Here is an 11,845-nt window from a genome sequence, read left to right as displayed (position 1 = left end):
GTCCAGTCAAACAGATTAAACAACTTTCTAGCCACTAACTTTTTGTCATGGTTGATAATGACTTGTTGGTGCCCTTGACATTTTATTTGGGAAATGGACTTCTTTTTATAATGATACACTGTACAAACCATCTTGTGCTGGCTACTGTGCTTGTTATTTGATCGCGTTGTACGTGTACTTCATTAGTCTGCATTTATATGATTGAAAACACGGATGAATGAATAACTTAAGTCTTTCATTCATTATTATGTGTGCCATATCCACAGTTGTTCCCAGCCTACATAGACTTCCAAGACACCACCGATTCATATAAACATGGTTTAGGGTGCTACTCATTTTCAAGAGAAGTCCAGAAACCGAGAAACAGTACCAGAAGCTATTGTACAAAAAAGTGAGAAAAAGCTTTCAATTTAACTTTGTGCACACAGAAACCTAAAAAAACCCATGGCAATTCAAACCATTCCTTCAGTACAATTCAATATTCATAATTCGTATATTACAACCCCCTCCTCAGTTTCACATTCTTAAACATTCTTGATGAATAACTTATCACATTAACAAAAAATACAAGCTGACCAATGACTGTAGAATTGACTGTTTTCTGCAGTAATTGAAGCTGACCTGCAGTCAGCTTCAATTACTATTTGACCTAAAAAACAATAATATGTGTTACAAATAGAGACAGTACTGCACAGGAAGAGCAAAAGACCTGCCACCAGGGAAGGTAGGCAACTGCTTGGAGGATCCTGAGCTTCCAGTAAGCCACTGACAAAGGTAAGACTGCAGCAGTGGGTTGCACTGACAGCGGGAGTGACCTGATCTCTGTAAGGTGCTCCCATCAAATTCCACTCACTCCCCTTGCAAGTGGTGCAAGATTCTGTTTAAACAAACCTGATTAAAATGTGTTATTATTCTGGAAGTGAAAAGAAGAAAATAAAACTAAGTGGATTATAAAAAAAAAAGCGAGACAATGTTAAGTGGAGCAGATAATATACAATGCTTAAAAAACTAAATGCTGCAACTCTGGTCTGAAATAGTCAGAGCCACTTGAATAATTAATCTTCCATTAGGAATTCCATCACATTTTTTTTATTTTGTTTACTCTGACATTTAACATTAATTAGCTAGTTTTATAATGTTTTAACTCTCATTTTATAGAACAATCATTGTGGTTGGTGGTACCAAATTATTTTATAACATAATGGTGATTAATGCTGGTTGGAGGGACTTCTGTTCATTTTTGACTAGGGCCCCAATGAACACTTGAATCACCACTGTAGGCACTCGGGATGTCCTAAAGAGAAGCTGCTGAAAGAATGACCTCAGAGACCTAGAAGAGAGCTGTATAGTTAAACAAATCCTTAAAATATTGAGTTGCTAATCCATTTAACCCTTTAAAAACAAAAGGTAACATCCAAACAGGATTGATATGTTGCTTTTTTTTCCTGTACCACTTAAAAGTCTAATCAGGTCAAGATCCAGTTTTAAAGTAAGAGGGAAAAATAGCACTTCTACACTGTGCAACGAAGCAATTCTGTTTCAAACGTGGGGAAATAAATCGTTTTAATGTCTTGAAAGAAATCAGACTGCAGTCTGCTCACAGATGTGTACAGCGAGCACGGAGGTGAATCGGCAGCTTTTCAGTTTTTGTTTTTCATATGATCTGTGTCATCTAGCCTTGTAAATAAAAGTTCAGTTAAACATGCTGTGTGGTTTTTTTTAGAGGAGAGAATGCCTCACCTGCTACGTTAAGGGAGGCTTATTCTAAGATAAACATTTCATTGCCATTTGGTTTCTAGTATAAAGTACATTAAAACAACAACAATTAGGATTTATATATATATATATATATATATATATATATATATATATATATATATATATATATATATATATATATATATATATATATATATATATATATATATATATATATATATATACACACACACACATACAGAGACAGTCTTGCTTGGTTGTAACCATACTTCTGTGACCAAACTACTCATGGGTAATTTTAGACGCACTCTATCTATGCGGAAAGCTTGTGAAGCCACAACAAAGACTGTGAGAAATACACACAACGCTTGGTAGACGAGTGGTGCACACAAGAAAATATGTTTTTGTATTTTCAAAGCATGTGATTATTGCCCTTTTCTGGAGGTTCTTTTCAATCACAAGCAACACTACAGTGTTTGACGTTACATTTCAGGACATTCAACCCATTATGTGATGTCCGTGTGGCCATGATGTGGTTCTATTGTGCTTTGAAAATACGGCAGTTTGGACCATTTTTCTAAGCTGTAATACAACAAGCTAAACACAACATATGTTTGTCTGTTTTGGTTTGCCTAAAGTTAGAACACCCCATATGGCAGAATTAGATGCATCTACCATAGACTCAGCTGTATCCAGATTTTGTAATGACCGTCTCCTTATCATTGTTTATTTCGACTCACTAACTGAGGGGCATTTTCTTGCTTAAATTCTGTGGGATGTAAGCTTACCAACAGCTGACTTTCCTTCATGCATGTGGCTTCACCAGTGTATGACTGTGAGAGTGAATGAATAGTGGTATTGTAAAGCGCTTTGAGGGGTCCCGAAAAAGAGCTATATAAAATGCAATCCATTATTATTATTATTATTTATTTTACGCTGGTGGAAATCAGAAGACACATAAGTACCAAATTATTTTAGGTTGCATTTTACTGCTTTTCTTTTACTGCCGTTCTTCTGGCCTCATTTTATGTCAAAGGTCTGTAACTTCAATCTTTCCAGGGCAATATTCTTTTATGAAACTTACATAAAACCCTGTAGTGTATCCAGAGAGGCCTTTAATTTAGATAAAGCCATTAGACACCACATCATATTCAGGCATCTTATCACAATGTGCGGTCAAAGGTAACCAGTGGACGATTAGCTTAAAGCTGCCAAATTCAATTCAGTTCTGAGAACAGGAATGATAAATGATGGGCTGTAATTTGGTTTTATCTGATTACACTGCACATCACTTTTTATTGATGCTGTAATTACAATGGTCACCTTACCCGAATGTATTTCACTGACTTGAATATACCATAACAAGTTATATCACACCCTAGAAGCATTATAAACCCATTCAATTCAATTAAACTCAACATTATTTTACATTTTATTTCATTTATATAGTTAATAGTTATATAGTTTAGGTAAAAGATTAACTAAACTACTGCAGCACAACGTTGCATTTGACATTAATACCTTATTACACACACATCAGCAATGCATTAGTCGGGTGAAAAATGAAAAAACAAAAAAACATTATCATTAAACAAGAAGTGAGTCAGCCAAAAAAAGAGAGATTAGACTAAAACACTTCTTAAATTAATACATTTTTAAATGTTTAATCTCATTATTAATGTTAAACAAGCTCATCTTGACCAAGTAAAATGTAAATTTAAGCAGGTGAGAAGGTCAGTGAGCACATATAGTGGAATAAGATGTTCTCAGGAAAGTGTGAAACCCAAAGCGCTTTTTTTATGTACACATAGAAGAGTACATTAAACTTTTATTATTACAAATGAAAAACTATCCCAGTTTGAGTGGTAGAATATTGGCCCTCATAAATGTTATAAATATTCATTGGGGTTTAATTCAAGCAAGGAAATCCATGACTGTTGCTGTCTTTGTGAAGCTTTGAGGGGTTTGGGGAGCGAGTTTGTTTGTTTTTTGACTTTTAGCCCGTTTTCTTCTGAATCGCTCACCTCAAAAAAATAAATAAGTATGGGGCATGTTTCCTAAGTAGGACGAGGTTTCTAACTGCAGAGTATCAACATACATGCTCTTGTTTGCCTCTTTCACTCTTCTCCTACTGTCATAAGTATTAAGTACTAACCAGCGCAGTAGTGTGCCACTGTTATTTATAAACCACCAAACTTTATTATTATTTCAATTATATATATATGTATATATATATATATATATATAAATAAAAATGACAGAGATAAAAAGAGAGAAAAAAGCACTCAAAAGTTTTGTGTATTTGAGAGCAGAAAATTTTTTCTGCCTTTAATTGCAGAAATATCGCAAGATCTTTTCAAGAAATCATGTGAGCTTTGTGAGAGAGAGCATGATTAAGTAAGTAATAGCTGCAGAAAATGTAATTTTTTCGGTTGCGTGACTCAGCGGGAGTATTTCTGACTCCATCCCCTGACTCCTTCCAGGGTATAATCACACACCGCTTGCTTCATAGTTTTGCTTGCACAGTGATTGCTCCTCATTCAGCCTGATGGAGCTCCTTTGGCCTGGGTTGCTCATACTCCAGATGTTCTGTTTTATTAACGGCTATCCCAACGGTGCTCCCTCCGGTGCCTGTGAGGATATGTTACCTCGTCACTCTGGGGTGCTGCCTCAGCCTTCACCAGCACCCTACACTATTCTCACCAATGCCAGGGTGTTTCAGCCAGGGAAGCCCATTACAGGTAAGATGCTCTTCACTTCTTCTACAGATGAACATACTTTTTTTTTGTATAAGTCTGAAGCAACACGAGAAGCTGGAGAAATACCAAGGGCTCAGAGAAGAGCTCGAGAGGATGTGGAAGGTGAAGGTAACGGTGGTCCCCGTGGTAATCGGAGCACTAGGTGCGGTGACGCCCAAGCTAGGCGAGTGGCTCCAGCACATCCCGGGAATAACATCGGAGATCTCTGTCCAGAAGAGTGCAGTCCTGGGAACAGCTAAGATACTGCGCAGGACCCTCAAGCTCCCAGGCCTCTGGTAGAGGACCCGAGCTTGAAGGATAAACCGCCCGCAGGGGCGTGCTGGATGTTTTTTTTTTTATATATACATATATAAAGAGTTTATCCATTATCCATTATTGATCTAAATATTACATTTGAAATGATAAACTACTGTTTATTTTATATATATAAACACTGAGGTCTTTGTTGTGCTAACTGCAGTGACCATCGTTGGACCAAAATACAGAGGAGTGCTTCTGGAAGCTCGAATAGGTGGAGGCCTCAACGCTGTGGGGACGTGGCAGCGCCCTCCTCCAGACACTAAATTCCTTCAGGTGCATTTTTCAGTTAAGCCTATGTTGAAACCTGAGCTGCAAATGGTCATAATGTTGTTAAAGATGCCAAAAGTACAATAAATAAGATTGTTCCCAAGAAACAGTGGATAGGTTCTAGGTTTGAATCTACTGGCCAACTGGGGCCTTTCTCTGTGGAGTTTCTCCCCATGCCTGTGTGGGTCCTCCCATAGTCCAAAAACATTGGACTGTGGGATGACTGGATTGGATTGAATGGGATTGTGAGCATGAATGGTTGTCTGTTTCTCCTTTTCTGCTCGCCCCATGATAGACTGGTGACTGGGGACATAACACTGCATTTGATTAGAAGAGAATATATGGATATAAATCAGCAGAGTAGAATTAACAGCAATTTCCGATTATTGTTCACAGTGCGCGCATAATCCTCGAGGTGCTGTCACTCACTCCAACACCAATCTCAAGGGCAACAGCACTGTGTACAGCTGGATACCGCCTAACTGTGAAGGTCCTGTCTACTTCATGTAAGACAAATATACTTTGTTAGGTTTTCTGTGTAGATCCAAATTGTGCTATATATATATATATATATATATATATATATATATATATATATATATATATATATATATATATATATATATATATATATATATATATATATATATATATATGTATATATATACACAGTGGGGCAAAAAAGTATTTAGTCAGCCACCGATTGTGCAAGTTCCCCCACTTAAAATGATGACAGAGGTCAGTAATTTGCACCAGAGGTACACTTCAACTGTGAGAGACAGAATGTGAAAAAAAAATCCATGAATCCACATGGTAGGATTTGTAAAGAATTTATTCGTAAATTAGGGTGGAAAATAAGTATTTGGTCACCTCAAACAAGGAAAATCTCTGGCTCTCACAGACCTGTAGCCCCTCGATCTGGGGCTCCACGCAAGATCTCATCCCGTGGGGTCAAAATGATCATGAGAACGGTAAGCAAAGATCCCAGAACCACACGGGGGGACCTGGTGAATGACCTGCAGAGAGCTGGGACCAAAGTAACAAAGGTCACCATCAGTAACACACTACAACGGCAGGGAATCAAATCCCGCAGTGCCAGACGTGTACCGCTGCTGAAGCCAGTGCATGTCCAGGCCCGTCTGAAGTTTGCCAGAGAGCACATGGATGATACAGCAGAGGATTGGGAGAATGTCATGTGGTCAGATGAAACCAAAGTAGAACTTTTTGGTATAAACTCAACTGGTCGTGTTTGGAGGAAGAAGAATACTGAGTTGCATCCCAAGAACACCATACCTACTGTGAAGCATGGGGGTGGAAACCTCATGCTATGGGGCTGTTTTTCTGCCAAGGGGACAGGACGACTGATCCGTGTTAAGGACAGAATGAATGGGGCCATGTATCGTGAGATTTTGAGCCAAAACCTCCTTCCATCAGTGAGAACTTTGAAGATGAAACGAGGCTGGGTCTTCCAACATGACAATGATCCAAAACACACCGCCCGGGCAACAAAGGAGTGGCTCCGTAAGAAGCATTTGAAAGTCCTGGAGTGGCCTAGCCAGTCTCCAGACCTCAACCCCATAGAAAATCTGTGGCGGGAGTTGAAAGTCCGTGTTGCTCGGCGACAGCCCCAAAACATCACTGCTCTCGAGAAGATCTGCATGGAGGAATGGGCCAAAATACCAGCTACTGTGTGTGCAAACCTGGTAAAGACCTATAGTAAACGTTTGACCTCTGTTATTGCCAACAAAGGTTATGTTACAAAGTATTGAGTTGTATTTTTGTTATTGACCAAATACTTATTTTCCACCCTGATTTACGAATAAATTCTTTACAAATCCTACCATGTGGATTCATGGATTTTTTTTTCACATTCTGTCTCTCACAGTTGAAGTGTACCTCTGGTGCAAATTACTGACACACACACACATATATATATACACCCAGCACGCCCCTGCGGGCGGTTTATCCTTCAATCTCGGGTCCTCTACCAGAGGCCTGGGAGCTTGAGGGTCCTGCGCAGTATCTTAGCTGTTCCCAGGACTGCGCTCTTCTGGACAGAGATCTCCGATGTTATTCCCGGGATCTGCTGGAGCCACTCGCCTAGCTTGGGAGTCACCGCACCTAGTGCTCCGATTACCACGGGGACCACCGTTACCTTCACCCTCCACATCCTCTCCAGCTCTTCTCTGAGCCCTTGGTATTTCTCCAGCTTCTCGTGTTCCTTCTTCCTGATATTGCTGTCATTCGGAACCGCTACATCGATCACTACGGCCGTCTTCTTCTGTTTGTCTACCACCACTATGTCCGGTTGGTTAGCCACCACCATTTTGTCCGTCTGTATCTGGAAGTCCCACAGGATCTTAGCTCGGTCATTCTCCACCACCCTTGGGGGCATCTCCCATTTTGACCTCGGGACTTCCAGGTTATACTCGGCACAGATGTTCCTGTACACTATGCCGGCCACTTGGTTATGGCGTTCCATGTATGCCTTGCCTGCTAGCATCTTGCACCCTGCTGTTATGTGCTGGATTGTCTCTGGGGCATCTTTACACAGCCTGCACCTGGGGTCTTGCCTGGTGTGATAGACCCCAGCCTCTATGGATCTTGTACTCAGAGCTTGTTCTTGTGCTGCCATGATTAGTGCCTCTGTGCTGTCTTTCAGTCCAGCTTTGTCCAGCCACTGGTAGGATTTCTGGATATCAGCCACCTCCTCTATCTGCCGGTGGTACATACCGTGCAGGGGCCTGTCCTTCCATGATGGTTCCTCGTCTCCCTCCTCTTTCTTGGGTTTCTGCTGCCTGAGGTATTCACTGAGCACTCGGTCAGTTGGGGCCATCTTCCCAATGTATTCTTGGATGTTCGTTGTCTCATCCTGGACTGTGGTGCTGACACTCACCAGTCCCCGGCCCCCTTCCTTCCGCTTAGCGTACAGCCTCAGGGTGCTGGACTTGGGGTGAAACCCTCCATGCATGGTAAGGAGCTTTCTTGTCTTTATGTCAGTGGCTTCTATCTCCTCCTTTGGCCAGCCTATTACCCCAGCAGGGTACCTGATCACGGGCAGGGCGTATGTGTTGATGGCCCGGATCTTGTTCTTACCATTCAGCTGACTCCTCAGGACTTGCCTGACCCTCTGCAGGTACTTGGTGGTTGCAGCCTTTCTAGCGGCCTCTTCATGGTTCCCATTTGCCTGCGGGATCCCCAGGTACTTGTAACTGTCCTCTATGTCTGCAATGTTGCCTTCTGGTAGTTCAATCCCCTCAGTTCTGACTACCTTCCCTCTCTTTGTTACCATCCGACTACACTTCTCCAGTCCGAACGACATTCCAATGTCATTGCTGTATAGCCTGGTAGTGTGGATCAGTGAATCGATGTCTCGTTCACTCTTGGCATACAGCTTGATGTCATCCATGTACAGGAGGTGGCTGACAACTGCTCCGTTCCGTAGTCGGTATCCGTAGCCAGTCTTGTTAATGATCTCACTGAGGGGGTTCAGGCCTATGCAGAACAGCAGTGGGGACAGAGCATCTCCTTGGTAGATCCCGCACTTGATGGTAACTTGTGCTATGGGCTTGGAGTTGGCCTCTAGTGTTGTACGCCACATCCCCATTGAGTTCCTGATGAAGGCTCTTAGGGTCCCATTGATCTTGTACAATTCTAGGCATTCCAGTATCCAGCTGTGGGGCATTGAGTCATAGGCCTTCTTGTAATCAATCCAGGCAGTGCACAGGTTGGTCAGTCTGGTCTTGCAGTCTCGGCTGATTGTTCTGTCTACCAGTAGCTGGTGTTTTGCGCCTCTGGTATTCTTGCCAATTCCTTTCTGTGTCCCGCTCATGTATTGACCCATGTGCCTGTTCATCTTAGCCGATATGATGCCTGACAGGAGCTTCCATGTAGTACTGAGGCAGGTTATTGGTCGGTAGTTGGAGGGGACCGGTCCCTTCTTGGGGTCCTTGGGGATCAGGACCGTCCGGCCTTCAGTTAGCCATTCCGGGTGTCTCTCGTTAACTAGCAGCTGGTTCATTTGTGCTGCCAGACGCTCGTGGAGTGCAGTCAGCTTCTTCAGCCAGTAGGCGTGAACCATGTCGGGCCCTGGTGCTGTCCAACTCTTCATACTGGAGACCCTTTCTTGGATATCTGCCACTGTGATGGTTACTGGACCCTGTTCAGGGAGGTCGCTGTGGTCTGCCCTCAGATCCACTAGCCACTGAGCATTGCCGTTATGGGTTGCATCCTTCTCCCATATGCTCTTCCAGTATTGCTCCGTCTCCAGCCTTGGTGGTGCTGTTCTCTTATTGTTCCCTTGCCACTGAGAGTACACCTTTGCTGGTTCTGTGGAGAACAGCTGGTTTATTCTCCTGCCTTCTATCTCTCTGGTGTACCTCCTCAAGCGGCTGGCCAAGGCTGTGAGTCTTTGCTTGGCAGTTTCCAAGGCCTCAGGTATGGACAGCTTGCTGTATTTCTTAGGCACCTTATTCGTCGTATATATATATATATATATATACACATATTAGGCTGTTCAGTATTGGTTTGTCTTTAGAAACTGAAGCTTTTGAAATAAACCAACTGCAGTGTTACTTCTGTGGTTTTGCAGGGCCACCGTAGCTCAGCAACGCACAGTCTTCTGGGTTAACATAAGGTCCATGGATCTGACCAGAGGTAGGTACAGCCTGGTGACAAATCAAAATAAATGCAAAGAGACAAATGTTTGTGATACTCGTTCCTTATCGATCTTCTGCTTCTCAGGAAAAACAGGCGGTCTTGATCTGGCAGTAGGTGCCAGCGCTGGAATGGCTGAAGGCAAACCTCTGCTTCCCTTAGTGATATGTTTTCTGATTTTAAACATACTGGCATGAATATAAAATATGTACTGCAGTCTTCTTGTTATATGTATATAATAAAGCATTTTGCAGTCCTATAGCTACATATCACATCTCAGTGAATTTTTCTTTAGCTATGTAGCTCATATATATTAATGCAGCCCCCACGCTTGATCATATATCAACTGACCTATATCTACAGGGCTTATCTGTCATAGACATAAATGATAGATATACCTTCATTGCAAATGCCTTGTTTCATCTCGTTCCCAGCTTTTATTCGGTGTGTTCTGTCACATTTAATATAAATCTATAAAAGAAAAGTCACCCCTCCAAAAATGCATTAAAGGGTTTCAAGACTAAGGTATGAATATGCCAAGATATGACTGTACTGAGTCAGTCCCTCTTCTATTAATACTTTATTATTGAATAAGGAATTTTAAAGCAAGTATAATTCACGCCTATTCCCTCATTGTACTCAACGAACACGTCTATATATATATATATATGTTTGTTGCTCACTCTGTCATTGCTTTTGTTTTCTGTCACTAGACTTTGATTCTCTTCCCATATCTTGTGTATCCTAATTGCATGTATGCATATTTACCGAACCACCCATTACAGATAATAAAATGCTACATTAAAGTGTGTTGTGTTATTTTTATTGCAAGAAAAAAAATACAAGCAGAGTGATGAAAAAAGGAAAAGACAGAGTGTTAGAGAGAGTGAGAGAGAGAGCGGCATAGAGTTCAGCTGTTGTGGTTTGTTATTGATCGAAATTCATTCCACTCATTGAAGAGCTTGTTATGACCTGCTTTTTTCACATGGTTTGATCTATAACTTAGATTTCCAGTACTGCAGCAGCTAGCTAGCACACTAAAGGGGCTTAAGACATGCATTACACACGGCTCACATGTCAAGCCTTATATGATATCATTGATTCCTATTTGTGTACTTGAACCCGTCCTGTGTTGGGGTGAATAAATGTTAAATGTTAAATAACATTTACTGTTTGAATATAATATCTATGGAAGCACACATCTCACTATCAGCATTTACAATTCTAATATTGCTGTTGATTAATCACATGCATATTTAAAAAACAATGTTTAGCACTGTGTTTATGTTTAGAACATAATTAGCATTTAAATGAGTTGTCTTTGTAGAGAAGAAAAATCCTTAATATTCAGATGTAGAAACCAGCAGCAAAAACATAAATTAATAAATAGATAAGAAAAAAGTATGTAATCATGTAATAGGTCAAAGCTCCCAGCTGATTAAGATCGTTCCAGTATCCATGTTTTAAGCAGGAAAACTGGGACAGAGTAATATACCTGATGGTTACCCTGTTCCTGATGCTTTTTTCTTTTTTACTCTCTACCATAACCTATTTGCCTTTATGTCGTGAAGTATTGAACTCCAGCTGACTCATGTGCCTGAGGTTGGAGCCGTGATCAGAGCGTCAGCACAACTCAATAATAATTAGTCTCTTCCCCTCTGAGCCAAAAACCGGCTATATCTTTAACAGGAGATACAAGCTTAGGAATTAAGCACCAGTGCTACCAGCTGGTTCAATAGTCTTCCATTGTCCAGATCACACTCTAAATAGTCCACACCACTGATCATTATTCAATCACGACAAGGTCATTTGTCCAAATAGTATTTTGAAACAGAGATTCTCCATATACAGCAGCCATTATGAAGATCATCTTCCAAAACTGCCCTGAAATAGTTGTTCTGAATCTCTCTCTCTCTCTCTCTCTCTCTCTCTCTCTCTCTCTCTCTCTCTCTCTCTCTCTCTCTCTCTCACTCACTCTCTCTCTTGTTCTCCTCAATGTGTATTTAACAGACCACTCCACTAATTAAATATCTATTTACTCTTTTTATTGTACAGTATCTTGTACAGCATTTCTTTATTTTTTAACAAGTTTTTCGCTTTTCAAAATAGCACAACGTGCAGTTTTATTGCAGGTTTGGTATGCA

At 41.1% G+C, this 11,845-nt stretch overlaps 1 protein-coding gene across 1 annotated transcript; it reads left to right on the top strand.

Annotated features, from left to right (window-relative positions):
- Window positions 1-4,267: 4,267 nt before the first annotated feature.
- LOC146657538 (putative defense protein Hdd11) lies at window positions 4,268-9,898 on the top strand. The gene is made up of 5 exons (XM_085426985.1): window positions 4,268-4,460; window positions 4,939-5,051; window positions 5,442-5,551; window positions 9,637-9,701; window positions 9,789-9,898. Exons 1-5 carry the CDS (start codon window positions 4,268-4,270, stop codon window positions 9,896-9,898), a joined length of 591 nt encoding a protein of 196 aa, XP_085283111.1.
- Window positions 9,899-11,845: the final 1,947 nt, after the last annotated feature.

The sequence above is a fragment of the Rhamphochromis longiceps genome, linkage group LG12 (genome assembly GCF_057381845.1).
Source record: "Rhamphochromis longiceps isolate RC_006_pf linkage group LG12, R_longiceps_female_GT1.1, whole genome shotgun sequence".
In the NCBI taxonomy this organism is placed as follows: Eukaryota; Metazoa; Chordata; class Actinopteri; order Cichliformes; family Cichlidae; genus Rhamphochromis; species Rhamphochromis longiceps.
This window is presented reverse-complemented; position numbering and strand designations above follow the sequence as displayed.